At 43.8% G+C, this 16,418-nt stretch overlaps 1 protein-coding gene across 3 annotated transcripts in view; it reads right to left on the bottom strand.

The window, feature by feature from the left end:
- The window catches only part of slc5a1 (solute carrier family 5 member 1), a 74,342-nt gene that overhangs the window by 20,767 nt on the left and 37,157 nt on the right, over positions 1–16,418 (bottom strand). For all 3 annotated transcript variants that reach the window (XM_069933621.1, XM_069933619.1, XM_069933620.1), the window contains exons 11-12: positions 13,113–13,263; positions 5,056–5,224 (exon numbers count right to left, since the gene is read on the bottom strand). In XM_069933621.1, the coding sequence (XP_069789722.1) occupies positions 5,056–5,224; positions 13,113–13,263 (320 nt within the window). The remainder of the gene's footprint in view (positions 1–5,055; positions 5,225–13,112; positions 13,264–16,418) is intronic.

Below are 16,418 nucleotides of genomic sequence, written 5' to 3'. Positions count from 1 at the left end.
ACATCTGTGCACCACTCTTAAAAGCCATAAAGGCTTTACAACCAGCAGAAAGCCATGAGTTTGTGCTAAAGTACCTGACCACCCGGGGAGCGGGGTGTGGAAAGAAAGTTTGTTATTTACCCTGAAAAGGCACAACAAATGGCAGAAGATTTGCCCACACTAATGGACAAAAGGAAGAGCCAAGGCCAAAGCGGGTACCAACCCACAAAATATATGGACTTGTTGTGGACAGGAGTGTATTCTGGTATTAATAGCGAGAGAACAGTACAGAGAATGAACCTGTGGTTGTGGGGGGGGGGTGGTCACTGAGCAAGTGGGGGGTGGATATAATGAGAGGCAAAGGTTACAAGGGGAAAGAAATAGGGGTCAAGCAAAATTATGTTTATAAATAGTGCTTATGTCCTTGTTTACTTTTTTTTAAATAGATAGTTTTAAGTTTTTACGTCTTTGTTGTCATCCTTGTTTCTTGCTTGTGAAGTATGTTGCCTTAATTTGTATTAATGTCTCCTTTTTTTATTTTAAGGTGGCTATTTACTTTAGTATTTTTTCTGATTTTATCCCTCGGGGTCTACTGTGGTTCAAGTGGTTAGGGGTGAATGGCTGATGATAAGAGGCTGGATGAGGAGGCAATGAAAATACAAAGGAAACATTGGTACGATAACCCCTGAGGCAAAGGCTAAAAGTTTAAGGTTTGTAAGTCTTAATGTGAATGGTCTGAATGGAATGATTAAGAGAAAAAGAGTCTTGGCACACATTAAGAAATAGGGAGTGGACCTGGCCTTCCTCCAAGAAACACATTTGACAGAACTAGAACACCAAAAGTTAAATAGAGGATGGGTGGGCCAGGTACTGGCCTCCTCATTCGGTTCAAAAGCAAGGGGGTGGCAATTCTGATTGGGAAGTGTGTTCTAGTGAGAGCACAGAATATGACGAAGGATAAAACAGGTAGATTTATAATGGTGCACTGTCAAATATACTCAGAGTCCTGGACCTTGGTGAATCTATATGCCCCCAATTTGGATGATGAAAAATTTATGCAGGACATTTCCTGAGATTGGCAGAAGCAAAAGAGAATATTCTAATTGGGGGAGATTTTAACTTTTCTCTGGATCCTGTTTTGGACAAGTCCACAAAAAGAATAGTGAAAACAAAGGTAGTCCATGCCACTGTTGGCGGTATGAAAGAGCTGAACTTGATAGACATGTGGAGATGAAAGCATCCGAGGGAGAGAGATTATTCCTTCTACTCAAGGCAGCATGACTCCTACCCTAGAATAGATTTTTTCTGGCTTCAGCCCATATAGAGGGTAGGATCATGGAGGCTGAGTACATGGTGAGACTGCTTTCAGATCATTCTCCTTTAGTAGTCAGCATAGGAATGCTGGACAAACAGGAAACGATCTTTTCAGGTGGCGTCTTAATGCATTGTTGTTAAAGAAAACAGAATTTTGTAGCTTATAAGAACACAGATAGATCTGTTTTGTGAGGGTAACTGCTCCTCCATTCCAGATAAATTCCTTTTATGAGTCACCCTCAAAACATATTTGAGGGGTCAAATAATTGGACATACTAAAACAATGAAAAAAGGATATGAGTGGGCAAATTGGAACAAGAAATTGCTCATCTAGAAAAGGACTTGCTAAAATTGGGCTTGGAAGACCAGTATAGGGTCTTAACAAACAAGAAGATAAAAAAATAACACTCTTTAAACATATAGTATTTAAAAGGCGATATTATGGTCTAAACAAAAATATTATGGATTAGGGGAGAGAGCCCATAAGGTCCTGGCATGGTAGTTGAGAGCAGAACAAGCCTCAAGAATGATCAATGTAATATAAATGGGGGATGGCAGGATCTCTTACAAACCAAAGGAAATCAATTATGCCTTCTGGGAATTTTATGAAGGTTTATACATATCAGAATTGGAAGGGAAATCGAACAAAACTGATGAGTTTCTGTCCAAGACAGAGCTACCAAACTTGGAGCCAGAAGGGCAAGAAGGCCTAGATTGTCCTTATATGGAGGAAGAAGTAGTGAGCGCATCGAATCCGCTTGCAAGCCAACAAGTCTCTGGGAGAATATGGGTTTCCAGCTGAGTTATATAAGGAATTCAAGGATCTGTTCACAGACTCCCAGAATCTTTTTCGACAGCAATCATCATGATGATTTTCGAATAAGGTAAGGACCCATTAAAACCGTCCTCTTACAGACCCATTTCACTATTAATTACAGACTATAAGATAATAGCCAAAGCCCTGGCAGATTGGTGAAGCATTTTCCAGATCTAATCAACAAAGATCAGTGGGCTTTGTTCAAAAAAGGCAGGACAGAGTGCTAAGTTTAATACATTTGGTGCAAGGCAAAAATGAAAGGGGTCTTGCCATGGCTCTTGATGCAGAAAAAGCATTTGATAGATTAGAATGGGACTTTTTATTCAAAGACCTGGAGAAAATAGGGTTAGGGCCAACTTTCATTAATTGGATAAGGGTGCTATATCATGCACCCATGCTGCAAGTTGCGACTAAATGGGCAAGTTTCTTTAGCTTTCCCACTCACAAGATCAAGCAGACAGGGATGCCCATTATCTCCAGTTCTGTACTGGCCATGGAATAGTTGGCTGAGGCCATCTGTCAGGATCCAGACATTAAGGAGTTCTGAGTGCCAGGAAGAACATAAAATCAACTTATTAGCTGATGATGTAATGATATATTTGACAGATCCAATAAACGTTGCCAAAGCTGCTCTCTTCTCTGGAAGACTATGGGGAAGTTTCCGGGTATAAGATTAATTGGGATAAGAGTGAGATAATGCCACTTTATAGGAGGGGCTTGTAGCCAATGTCAGAAAAATATTTACCTAAAATGGCCACAAAATGGGATCAGGAACCTGGGAATCAAAATAGATAATGATCTAAACAATTTATACAAATTAAATTATACCTACTTGCTGGAAAAACTCAAGGAGGACCTAAACAGATGGATCTCCCTGCCCATAACACTGGTGGGCAGGGTCAATTGTGTGAAAATGAATGTGCTGCCAAGACCCCAGTATCTCTTTCAGACCTTGCCCATGACGTTGCCCAGAGGTTTCTTTCAGGCCCTATTCTCATGGATAAGAATGTTCTTATGGAATGGGAAGGTAGCCAGGGTCTCTATGGAGAAATTGACCTGGGACTACAGTTAGGGTGAATTACGGATGCGAGACTTTAAAAAATATTATTGGGCAGCCCAGTCGAGATACATCTCTTCACTCTTTGGTGGGGAGGGGGGAGGCACCATCCTAGGTACAAATTAGTCTGCACTTGGTATGTGAGAAGGTTGCAGAGGACTTTATTTACAAATGGGATGTCAAATTGCTATCTGGAAAGACAGACTAAAGCAGATTATTCGCATCTGGGGTGACATTAACTGTTATTTAGGAATAAAATTGGGGCTGTCTCCAAAATCCCCCCTGACTCCAAACTGGTTGACACCTTTGATGGTGGATAACAAGATCCTAGACATCTGGTGTAGGAATGGCATCAGGTGCATAGAGGACTGTTACAAGCAGGGGCAATTAATGTCATTCGAGCAGCTTAGGCAGAAATACGATTTGTCAAATAAGGCATTTCACTGCTACCTTCAGATAAGATCTTTTCTACAGGACAAATTAGGTCCAACTATCATCCTACCAAAGTGCAGTGACATAGAGAGCATAATTTAAAGGGGGATCATATGGAAATTTATTTCGGTAATGAATTCCCTGCTCCAAATGGAGACCTAAACGAGGTCTTCATAAAGCGAGACAGAGGTGGGAGTCAGATCTGGAAACAACAATAGATGAGCTGTGCTGGTTCAACCACAGTAAACAATATAACTTCTTGCGCCAGCGCCGCAAAAGATTAGCAGGTCCAAGCTGGAACTGTCAGATCAGTGTTTCAGGTGCAGCATTGAGACAGGGACCTTTGTGTACGCAACTAGGGTGAGGCCCTTCTGGACAGAGCTAGGCGAAGTCCGAGGGAAAATCATAGGTAAGGAATTCCCACAGAATCTTGAGTTGTTCCTGCTGGGTAACGTGATGGACATAAGACTTACAGTGTAGCTGTTCAAATTCCAAATCCAATTTGTAATGATCGCACTGGCGGTGGCTGGTAAGTGCATAGCGGTTACCTGGAAATCCGACTCTTGCCTGAGTATTGCACAATGGAGCAGGGAGATACAAGTCTGTGTTCCCCTAGAGAAAGTTACCTATAACCTGAGGGGAAGGTATGGCACCTTCAAAAAATTTGCCAGCCGAACCTTGGCCATACAGGAGCACGGTTGTGAAAGAGATATCTTTGCCTCTGGGTCCGGTTTGTCCCAATTCCTCCCCAATCTCTGAAGGGGTGGGGGGGAAACAAGGAGTCCACCTCAGTCCAGCCAGGAAAAGTCAGGAAAACAAAGGAAAATTGGCCCAATCTCTGGGTCAGGCCAGACCCACAACCCCCCGATATGATTTATTCCCGGGCTTTGTGCATTTTAATGTCTTAAATTTTTTTTTCCTTTGGTCGGCTAAGTGTTGTGTTGGAGGTTGAGAGAAAGGGCTGGGGAGGGGGGGTGGGGGAAGGAGTGTTAGTTTTGGACCCGACAGAAAATTCCCACAGATGGGACAAGGATAAGTTGTAACTGGCACAGATTTGTAAAAAAATGTTGATGACGTATGTGTAAACTACTGAGTTCAATTTTGAAAACTACAAATACTCAGAAAAAAAGACTCTGAGACCCGGTCGACGTGCCCCACCAAGTTATTTTCTGCATTGTCTCATTGTTTTGTTTTCTCTGTGTACTTTACTTTGCTTGGGTATATTCTTGGCTTATGTTGGATTATTTCTGTAACCATTGTTATTCTGCTGTGTTTTATTTTCTTTCGTAACTAGTCTATGTTTGTTGATTTGGGGTAGGATGGGAGAGGAGGGAAGGGGAAAAGAGACTCAGTACAATATCATCTATAAAAGGGGGTGAATGTTCTTCTGTGTTGTTTGAAATGTGCGGGTTTGTAAAACACGGTGATGCAGGAAAGGGCGCTCAGGGAACCGTACCTGTTCATTGATGCGCTTGACAAAAATGCCCATCAGGAAGATGGAGGCAATCGGGGGTCCAAGGTAGCTGGTGATTGACTGGATATAGTCAAAGAGCTTCCCACTCTGTGCCTTCTGTACTACTGGAATCCAGGCAATGCTGATGCCAATCAGGACCAATGTAAAGACCCTGAGGACAAACCACAGAGAGGGAGAGCTTTCCTCACCTTCATGCACACAAAAACATCTTGGATATTTGAAAGGTCTGGATAGGGTGGACGAGGAGAGGTTTCCAGTCATGGGGGAGTTTAGGACCAGAGGGGACAACCTCAGGATAAAAGGACAAGATGAGGAAAGGTTTCTTCAGCCAGAGGGTGGTTAACCTGTGGAGTTCATTGCCACAGACGGCTGTGGAGGCTCCATCATTGGGTATGTTTAAAGCACAGCTTGGTAGGATCTCAATGAGAATGGGCATCATAGGAGATGGCAGGAGACTGCAGTTGAAGGGAAAAATACATCAACCGTGATTTGAATGGTGGAGCAGACTCAATGGGCTGAATGGTCTTATGCTCCGATCTCTCAGCAAAGCAACAGAGAACAAGTGAGTGTCAGGAGCGGACAGTGTGGAGCGGCCAGTGTTAGAGTAGTCCATTGAGGCAGAGCTGAGTTAGAGGATTTGGCCCAAGAGGCTTCAGCGAGCAGCGGCCGAGGAAATGCAGGAAGAAAGATCTTTGCATGGTAACCCAGAATAGGTAGTGGAGGAGATGGCAGCTGGTATGCTCCAATTTGCATGACGTGCGTCCAGCTGCAGCTCCTTACGGACCATGTCAGGGTCTGGAGCTGAAGCTGGATGAACTCCGGAACTTTCGGGAAGTAGAAGGAGCGACATACAGAAGCTATAAGGAGACAGTCACTCCCAGGAGGCAAGAGGCAGGCAGCTGGGTGACTGTTTGGAGAGGGAAGGAGAATAGGCAATAAGTCCAAAGCACCCCTGTGGCAGTTCCCCTCAACAATCAGTATACAGTTTTGGATACTGTTGGGGGGGGGGGGGTTATCTACCATGTCATAGTGGTCAGGTGTCTGGCCTTTGGCTCAGAAGGGAAGAGGGGAGGAGAGCTGATGGGGGTTTCTATAATTAGGGCAACAGATAGGAGTTTCTGTGAACAAGGTTGAGACTCCTGGATGGTGTGTTACCTCCCAGGTGCCAGGGTCAGGGATGTCTCTGATCGAGTCCACAACATTCTCAGGCGAGAGGGTGAGCAGCTAAATGTCATGGTCCATGCTGGTACTAATGACATAGATTGGAAAGGGGATGTGGTCCTGAAGAGTGAATATAGGGAGTTGGGAAGGAAGCTGAAAAGCAGGACCTCAAAGGTGGTCATATCAGGATTTCTGCCTGTGGTCACTGTGGCAGTGAGCACAGGAATAGGGGGTTGTGGCAGATGAATACGTGGCTGAAGAAGGCAAAGGTTCCAATTTGTGGATCATTGGGATCTCTACTGGGGAAGGACTGACCCCAACAAGAAGGACGGGCTGCACCTGAACTGGAGAGGGGATCAATATCCCAGCGGGCAGGTTTGCTGGAGCTGTTGAGGAGGGTTTAAACTAGTTTGGCAGGGGAGTGGGATCCAGAATGTGAGTGCGGAGAATGGGGCAGGAAGCGGAAAGGATGATGCAATGTGTTGTGGGGTTGTGAGGAAGGGCAGGGAGGGGAGGAAGCAGAAATATAGTCAATTGGAGGGGTTGAAACTGAGCTGCCTATTTCAACACAATAATAATTAGGAGTAAGGGGAATGAACTGAGAGCACAGATCAGTACGTGGAATTATGATGATGTGGCTGTTACAGAGACTTAGCTGGAAGAAGGGCAGGTTTGGATGAGGCAAGTACCGAGGTTTAGATGTTTTAAGAGGGATAGAATGGAGGGGGTAAAAGAGGTGGGATAGGGAGAGAGAAGCATTACTGGTCAGGGACGGTATCACAGCTGCAGAAAGGGAGGATGCTGTGGAGGGAATGTCTGGTCAGTGTGGGTGGAAGTCAGAAACAGGAACTGGGAGTGGTCTGCAGACTCCTAAATAAACCTCGGGACACTAAGGAGCAGGTAAGCAGGTCAATTTAAGAATGGTGCAGAAATAACATGTATGTTATCATGGGAGACTTCAACTTCCCAAATATTGACTGGCACCTCCTCACTGTGAGAGGGATAGATGGGGCAGATTAGGATTTATAAATTCCTGGGTACCCCATCTTACTACAGGAAGCGAGGGAAGAGATTGCTGGGGCATTGGCAACGATCTTTGCATTCTCCCTGGCCACAGGAGACATTCCACAGGATCAAAGAATGGCAAATGTGGTCCGCTTGTTTAAAAAAGGTAATAGGAAAAATCCTGGGAATTATAGACACGAGTCTTACATCAGTGGTGGCCAAACTATTGGAGAGGATTCTTTGGGAAAAGAATTTAGAGAGAGGATGGTCTTCTCAGGGATATTCAGTGTGGCTTTCTGAGTGGGCAGGCCATGCATCAAGGGCCTCATTGATTGTTTGAGAAAGTAACAAAAGAAATTGATGAAGGTAGGGTGGTAGATGTGGTATATATGGATTTAACAATGTCCCCCCATGGGAGACTGTCATGAGGGATGGGATCCATGGAACTTTGGCTGTGTGGATTCAGAATTGGTTTGCCTGCAGAAACCAAGGATAATTAATAGATGGAACATATTCTCCCTAGACATCAGTGACAAGTGGATTTCCACAGGGACCCCAGATCTTTGCACTTTTTTATTAATGACCCGCACAATGAAGTAGAGGGATGGGTCAGCAGGTTTGCAGATGATATGAAGATTGGAGGTGTTATCGATTGTGTAGAACAGTGGTTCTCAACCTTTTTCTTTCCACTCACATCCCACTTTAAGTAATCTCTCTGCCATCAGTGCTCTGTGATTAGTAAGGGATTGCTTAGGGTGGGATGTGAGTGGGAAGGAAAGGTTGAGAACCACTGCTCTAGACCCAATTGTCACTGAAATATTTTGCTTGAGAAAAATTGTCCTTGGCCCATTTCCTTTGGAGTTATGAAACTATGCACATAACGAGGCAATTAGTTACGATTAAAACAGTGGTTTTCAACCTTTTTCTTTCCACCGACATCCCATCTTAAGCAATCCCTTACTAATCGCAGAGCAGCGACGGCATAGGGATTACTTAAAGTGAGTGGAAATAAAAAGATTGAGAACCACTGGTGTAGAAGGTTGTTGTAGGTTACATCGGAGTATAGACAGGATTCAGAATTGGGCAAAAGATAGTAGATGGAGCTTGATCAGGATAAGTGTGAAGTGACACATGTTGGAAGGTTAGACTTGATGGTGGACTACAGGGTGAATGGCAGGACTCTGAACAGTGTGGGAGAATAGTGTGGAGTCGTAGTGGTCAGGTCTTACACAGGATGGCCCTTTGGCTTAGAAGGGGAAGGGGGAGAAGAAGATTCGATAGTTAGAGTAACAGATAGGAGGTTCTGTGAATGAGATCGAGACTCCTGAATGGCATGTGGCCTCCCAGATGCGAAGGTCAAGCGGGAGGGTCAGATGTCGTGGTCCACGTTGGTACCAATGACATAGATTGGAAAGGGGATGTGGTCCTGAAGTGGTAATATGAGGATTTGGGAAGAAAGCTGAAAAACAAGACCTCAAGGATGATAATGTTGGGATTAGTGCCTGTGTCACACGCCAGAGAAGGTAGGACTAGAAACTGTGGGAGATTAATGTGTGGCTGAAGAGTTGGCGCAGTGGTGTGCCTCAGGGATCGGTGCTGGGACCATTGATATTTGTCATCTATATCAAAGATCTGGATGATAATGTGGTAAATTGGATCAGCAAGATTGCAGATGACACTAAGATTGAAGGTGTTGTGGACAGTGAAGAAGTGTTTCAAAGCTTGGATAGGGATTTGGACCAGCTGGAATAATAACAGATAGAATTTAATACAGACAAATGCGAAGTGTTGCATTTTGGAAGGACAAATTGAGAAAGAGCATACACGTTAAATGGTAGGGTGCTGAGGAGTGTGGTAGAACAGAGGGATCTGGGAATACAGGTACATAATTTCCTGAAAGTGGTGTCACAGGTGGATAGGGTTGTAAAGAGAGCTCTTGGCATATTGGCCTTCATAAATTGAAGTATTGAATGTAGGAGCTGGGATGTTATGGTAAAGTTGTATAAGACATTCGTGAGGCCACATTTGGAGTATTGTGTGCAATTTTGGTCACCCAACTACAGGAAAGATATCAATAAGATTGAAAGAGTGCAGAGAAGATTTACTAGGATGTTGCCTGGACTTCAGGAACCAAGTCACAGGGAAAAGTTAAACAGGTCGGGACTTTATTCCCTGGAGCATAGTAGAATGAGGGGAGATTTGATTGAGGCGTTTAACATTATGAGGGGGATAGACAGAGTAAATGTAGATAGGCTTTTTCCACTGAGGGTAGCTGAGATACAAACTAGAGGACATGAGTTAAGGGTGAAAGGGGAAAAGTTTAGGGGGAACTTCTTCACAGAGAGTGGTGGGAGTGTAGAATGGGCTTCCAGCTGAAGTGGTGAATGCGGGTTCAATTTTAACATTTAAGAAGAATTTGGACAAGTCCATGGTTGGGAGAGGTATGGAGGGCTAGGGACTGAGTGCATGTCACTGGGACTAAGCAAATAAAAATGGTTCATCACTGATTAGATGGGGTGAAAGGGCCTGTTTCTGTATTGTAATGTTCTATGGTTCTATGTGTGCACAGATGGACTGGCTCCTCCAGACACCATTATAGATCACATAGGAGCACCTGGGCTGATCCCTCTAGCTTGCTGCCTCATAAAGCCCACCACGTGGAGCAGATCATTCTTTTTGTTCCCTTGAGACATCCCTGATCTCCACCCTAAATTGTGGGTGATGCCAGAAGACCCACTGTGAGAGGTCTGATCCAGGTTGTGAACCGCATGAGATGCTGAAAAACCAGTTGTAAGGCATCTGCTGGTACAGAGTGAGGGATATTTTGACATTCAACCAGTAGAGATGGTAGTGTCACATCCATTGTTGATTGTAACCAGATTTGTACTTGTTAGTCACTCAGTGTATCATTCCAGTGGGCGGTGGGTACTGTTTGTTTAACCCTCATTTAGTTAAGTGGGATAGGCACATTATATTGTTGTAACAAATTTATATTCCACCTAAACAAAAATTGATGTATTTCAAATTCAGAAATTCTTGCCATCTCAATTTACTATACTAAATTGCCTAGACTAAAACATTTAATGAAGTTATGGATAAAGAAAAATAAAATGATAGGCTCTTGGGGTAAATTATTGGCTTTGACTCCGTTGTATAACTTATTTCTTTTTCAATACATAATCAAAGTTTATTGCATTGGAGATTTAAAGGTGTGAAAAATTTGGGAGATTGTTTTAAAGAGGGTAAGTTTTTATCTTTTAATATGATGAGGGAAGATTTTAGTATTGATAAGAACTCTTTATTTCTTTATTATCAAATTCGATCTTTGGTAAAATGTTTGGTAGAGATATAATTTTACCTGAAATGACTAAATTTGAGACTTTTGTTATGAAGGTACCAGAGAAGGGTTATATTTCATCTATGTATCAAATATTACAGGATGATATGGATAAAAAGGGTTGGGATAGATCTAAAATTAAATGGGAAGCGGATATTGGTTTTATTTTTTTCTGAAGATGATTGGTTAGATATCTGTTATGATAGTGTAACTAGATTGATAAATGCACGTTATGCATTGATTAATTACAATTTTTTACATCAATTATATTTGACACTTGAAAAATTTAAAAAAATATGGATTTAATGAATCAGATTTGTGTTTTAGATGTGGTGTACGGTTGGAACTTTTTTTCATGCTGTTTGGTCATGTATACATATACAATCTTTTTGGAAGAAAATTCAATCGTTTTTAGAATACCTGTATAAGATTAAAATAGTTTTAGATCCAACAGCATTTTTATTGGGTAGTTTGCAACCTCTGAAAGGTTTGGGATTAGATAAGTTCCAGCTTGTTTTTGTATATTTAGCTTTAACCGTAGCGAAAAAATGTATTGCTAGTACGTGGAAAGATACAAATATGATTGATATTAATAGATGGCAATAATGAGATGAAATGTTGTTTAATAATGGAAAAAATTATATATGTTTCGCATGATAATTATAATTTTTTTATTAATAAGTGGCTGTTATACTCAGAATATTTACATTTCAATTTATATTGACTAGATTTTAATATGTATATTTAACTTTTTCTTTAATATTTTTTCTTTTCTCTTTTTTTATGACTCTCCTTAGGAGAGTTGGCTGAAGGGGGGGTCTTTTTTTCTTTTCTTTTTTTTCTATATATATAAAAAAAACCATTCATGTTCATGTTTATGTTTAATTGCTGCATATGTCATATATTATTTGTTTTTTGAACGAATAAATAAAGTTTTTTAAAAAATTTAGTTAAGTGGGATATCGTGCCAGTGGGTGGTGGCTGCTATTTGTTTAATCCTCGTTTAGTTAAGTGGGATACCATACCTGTGGGGCTGGGTACTGTTTACTTAACCCTCATCAAGTGGGATATCATGCCTGTGGGGGCTCAGTCTTCTTTCTTTGGCTTGGCTTCGCGGACGAAGATTTATGGAGGGGGTAAAAAGTCCACGTCAGCTGCAGGCTCGTTTGTGGCTGACAAGTCCGATGCGGGACAGGCAGACACGATTGCAGCGGTTGCAGGGGAAAATTGGTGGGTTGGGGTTGGGTGTTGGGTTTTTCCTCCTTTGCCTTTTGTCAGTGAGGTAGGCTCTGCGGTCTTCTTCAAAGGAGATTGCTGCCCGCCAAACTGTGAGGCGCCAAGATGCACGGTTTGAGGCGATATCAGCCCACTGGCGGTGGTCAATGTGGCAGGCACCAAGAGATTTCTTTAGGCAGTCCTTGTACCTTTTCTTTGGTGCACCTCTGTCACGGTGGCCAGTGGAGAGCTCGCCATATAACACGATCTTGGGAAGGCGATGGTCCTCCATTCTGGAGACATGACCCATCCAGCGCAGCTGGATCTTCAGCAGCGTGGACTCGATGCTGTCGACCTCTGCCATCTCGAGTACTTCGACATTAGGGATGTAAGCGCTCCAATGGATGTTGAGGATGGAGCGGAGACAACGCTGGTGGAAGCGTTCTAGGAGCCGTAGGTGGTGCCGGTAGAGGACCCATGATTCGGAGCCGAACAGGAGTGTGGGTATGACAACGGCTCTGTATACGCTTATCTTTGTGAGGTTTTTCAGTTGGTTGTTTTTCCAGACTCTTTTGTGTAGTCTTCCAAAGGCGCTATTTGCCTTGGCGAGTCTGTTGTCTATCTCATTGTCGATCCTTGCATCTGATGAAATGGTGCAGCCGAGATAGGTAAACTGGTTGACCGTTTTGAGTTTTGTGTGCCCGATGGAGATGTGGGGGGGCTGGTAATCATGGTGGGGAGCTGGCTGATGGAGGACCTCAGTTTTCTTCAGGCTGACTTCCAGGCCAAACATTTTGGCAGTTTCCGCAAAGCAGGACGTCAAGCGCTGAAGAGCTGGCTCTGAATGGGCAACTAAAGCGGCATCGTCTGCAAAGAGTAGTTCACGGACAAGTTTCTCTTGTGTCTTGGTGTGAGCTTGCAGGCGCCTCAGATTGAAGAGACTGCCGTCCGTGCGGTACCGGATGTAAACAGCGTCTTCATTGTACTCACATTGGGCTCAGTACTGTTTATTTAACCCTCGTTTCACAATCAGGAGTTGTGATTAGCTGTGATTTATCAGGAGGTGTGATTATCAGTGATTAACCAGCAACTGATATGCATGATTTAAGTGTATTCCCTGTTGTGAATTCCCCCGTGTGTAAACATAGATCACTGTTTATTAATAAACTGTGTCCAGGACTTGTTACTCTTTGAACCCGTCGAACCTATTCTCCCATCACAGATGCTGTGTGACTTGCTGAATTTCTCCAGCTCATTCAACTACAGTGAAGGTAATCAACATCGCAACATAGGTGTCAACTCGAGTGGCGTGTCTTCTTACCTCCCTGCTAACATGAGCTCTTTCTCCATGGCTCTGGGTCTGATCTTGGTCCAGATGTCCATGGTGAAGATGGTGCTGGCACTATTAAAGATGGACGTCAACGAGCTCATCAAGGAAGCCAGCATCACAGACAGCATCAAACCACGTAGGCCTAATGGAACACAGAGGCTTCGATGGAATCAAACCACCATGCAACCCGTCACTCCGCAGATGTTTGCAGGTGACACCAGAGTGTATTATGGACAGCGAAGACGGGTCCCAAAGAGCACATTAGTTGGTGGGCAGGTGGGCAAAGGAATGGTTTATGGAATTTAATTTGAGGTGATGCATTTTGGGAGGTCTAGTATGGGTAGGGCCTACACAGGGAACAGAGCCATAGAGTCAGACAGCATAGAAATAGGCTCAACTATCCACATCAGCCAAAATGTCCCACCCACACTGATCGCACATCCCTCAAGTAAAACACGAAAGTCTGCAGACGCTGTGATTGCAGGAAAAATGCCAAGATGCTGGAAGAACTTGGCCAGTCTCGTAGTGTCGGGGGGGGGGGAGGGGGGAAATAAATAAATAGACCAATGCCTGCCTTAGTTTTGTACTCATACCTTGGAGAAGGGCACAGGCCCGAAATGTCGACTTTTTTTTTAAACCTCCTATGAACGCTGTGAGACCAGCTGAGTTCCTCCAGCATTTCTGTGTTATTACCATAGCACTCGAAACCCATCCATTCTTTTAAATACTGCAGCAGCCCTTGCCTCTTCCAGCAGCCCGTGCCTCTTCCAGCAGCCCGTTCCATGCACCCAACCCCTTCTGTGTATAAAAACAAGTTACCCCTCCTGTTATATCTCTTCCCCCTCACCATTAAAAAAGCAGTGGAGCTGCTATACACTGCTTCACTGGGTCCTACCGTCTGGACCTGATGCCAAAGGCTTAGAACAAGCTTTAAACAGTCTGTTAGAGGAGCTGACAGTGTTTGTTGACACACTGCAACCACTGAGATCTGTGACTGGGCAGCGGATCACGAATGAAGACGGAGCTGCTGGCGACTTGTGGTCTGGCTCTTGAGAACCAGATGTCGAAGCTAGGATTGGAGAGGGTGCTGAAGGCTTCCTGATGATAGCAGAGGTTTGGAACTGAAACTCGGGTGCCAATTGATGTGCAGCTAGAAAGGCTGTGGAAATGCTGGAAGTAAATCCATGGACATTTAGTATCTCTTTCTCTTATTACTGGGCAATGCCCATGCCAGCAATTTGCTTTGCCTTTATGCCAGACAGAAGTTCTCATGTATATTGTGACAGATTATGTTATGTCTGTTTTGTGTATAGATATTTTTGGGAGATAAATTGGGGAAGGCTTTTTTTACTGTAGGTCACATACAAACACTTTAAAACAAATTTTATTTAAAATACTGGGGCCCTGCTAATGCTAGACATGTCGGGGCCAACAGTCTTTGCAAAAGCTTTGGAGAGTGCCCAAGAGACTTCACTAATGGATTGTTGTTTACAAAAAGGCAACAGATGAAAGAACCTGTTGTCTGGAGTGGAACTTGCTGTTCTAGGAGGGTAATGTGGTTTTGCAAGCAGAGAGAGTAAAACAGACTTTCTCTGAGAGAGATCAGTTCTGCAGTTTTTCAGTCAAAAGTACCAGCTGGGACTGGAACAGGACAAGCCGGCAAACTTGTGGAAAACCATTTGAAAGATGGGTTGTGAGTACTTAGTTCAGCCTGGTCAAAGCCCTTGTGGTTCATGCAAGAGGAGAGGACTGGCTGCCTAATGTTTCACTTGACATAGGAGAAAGGAACTCTGTGGTGACCTGAAAGAAAGGGGTTATCACCTGGAAAACCCTGAGGGGGCATTTTTTCGGCAAGCCACTGAAGTGGCTGATTAAAAAGGAATCAGTTGTGGGTATCCAGCAAACAACAAATCTCTCTCTGAAAACCAATAAGAACCTTCCTGAGCAGTAATCATTTACCTTTCACCAAAGCCTGGTGAATTTTATAAATGTTAAATTCTGTGCACAGTATAAGAATTGACTGCAACCAGTGAACTTGGAGGAATGAGAAGTGAGTTGGGACTGTGAGCCAAAGAACTTTTCTAAACTTACACACACATTACATAAATGTGCCCTTAGAATTAGAAGGTGGTTAAGTTAGGTTAAGGAAGTCAATAGTGATAAGTTAAAGTGTGATTCAGTTTTCATGTTTCAAGATAATTAAAAGCAATTTTTGTTTAAGTAACCATTTGTCTTGGAGAATATCTATTGCTGTTGGGCTTTGGTGTTATTTGGGCTCATAACAATATTACATTCTTTTGCATTATTACATGAGAATAAAAGGAACCTTTAAACCTCTGTCCTCTTGCTATTGAGTCCCTAATTCTAGGCAGAAGACTTTATGCCTGAACTATGACTTTGCACACCATCATGGGGAAGGGAGGCCCATAAACCCTTGGCTTGTCCCTCCTTTTGCCTCCGCCAGGAGTTTCCCACGGTGAGATGGTTGGGATGGTGATGAGAGATGGTTAAGGGATGGTGTCATGACCTTCCAGCCCTCATGTGCAGTGTGCGGCTGTTTCATCCGAATGTTGCTCCCTTCCGTACCTTTTCCCGACCCCACTACCTCCCCTAAAAAGCAGTCCAGAAACCGGCAGCCATTTCACTTCCCGTGGTGCCGCCCGGCACCCGAGGTTAGCATCAGACTGAGTTTGGGGAGTGAGGCCACCCCTGACCTTCAAAGTTCACCAGCTCCGTGCCCGATTCAATTCTGAGGATGTTCCTGAGCAGAAGCAAAGCTTCGCTAAAGCAAGGAGAGCACACGGCATCCGAATGCATTTGCCATTTCACCATATCCAAACCAGCAGCCTTGGGGTGGGTTTATCTTTGGGTATGGACTATATCTGCCGGCTGACAGGTCTGAGCCTGGTCCCTGGAGCTGGGGTAAAAAGTGGAATGTCTTAGCTAATCCAATGCCCACAACCTGGAGCCATACAGGAGAGGAGACTGCAGCAGCTGGAATCTGCAATCAAGCACAACCCACCGTTACGAGAGGGCACCCAGCACCTTTTCCCCGTGACAATAGCAAATACCAGAGGATATCTGTTTAAGAGGAGCGGACGAAAGTTTAGGGGAGATGTCAGAAGGAAGTGTTTGACTCAGAGAGTGGTGAGTTTCTGGAATGTTTTGCGGGGGTGATGGTGGAAGCTAGTGCAATAGGGACCTTGAAAGACTGATGGATGAACGAATAATAGAGGGTTAAGGGTGTGAGGTAGGGACATTGAACAGATGATTGCCACAACGCTGGTCAGGTCCGAT

Source organism: Narcine bancroftii, chromosome 4 (assembly GCF_036971445.1).
Source record: "Narcine bancroftii isolate sNarBan1 chromosome 4, sNarBan1.hap1, whole genome shotgun sequence".
In the NCBI taxonomy this organism is placed as follows: domain Eukaryota; kingdom Metazoa; phylum Chordata; class Chondrichthyes; order Torpediniformes; family Narcinidae; genus Narcine; species Narcine bancroftii.
Note: the sequence above shows the minus strand (reverse complement) of the source record. Positions and strands in the feature narration are given on the sequence as shown.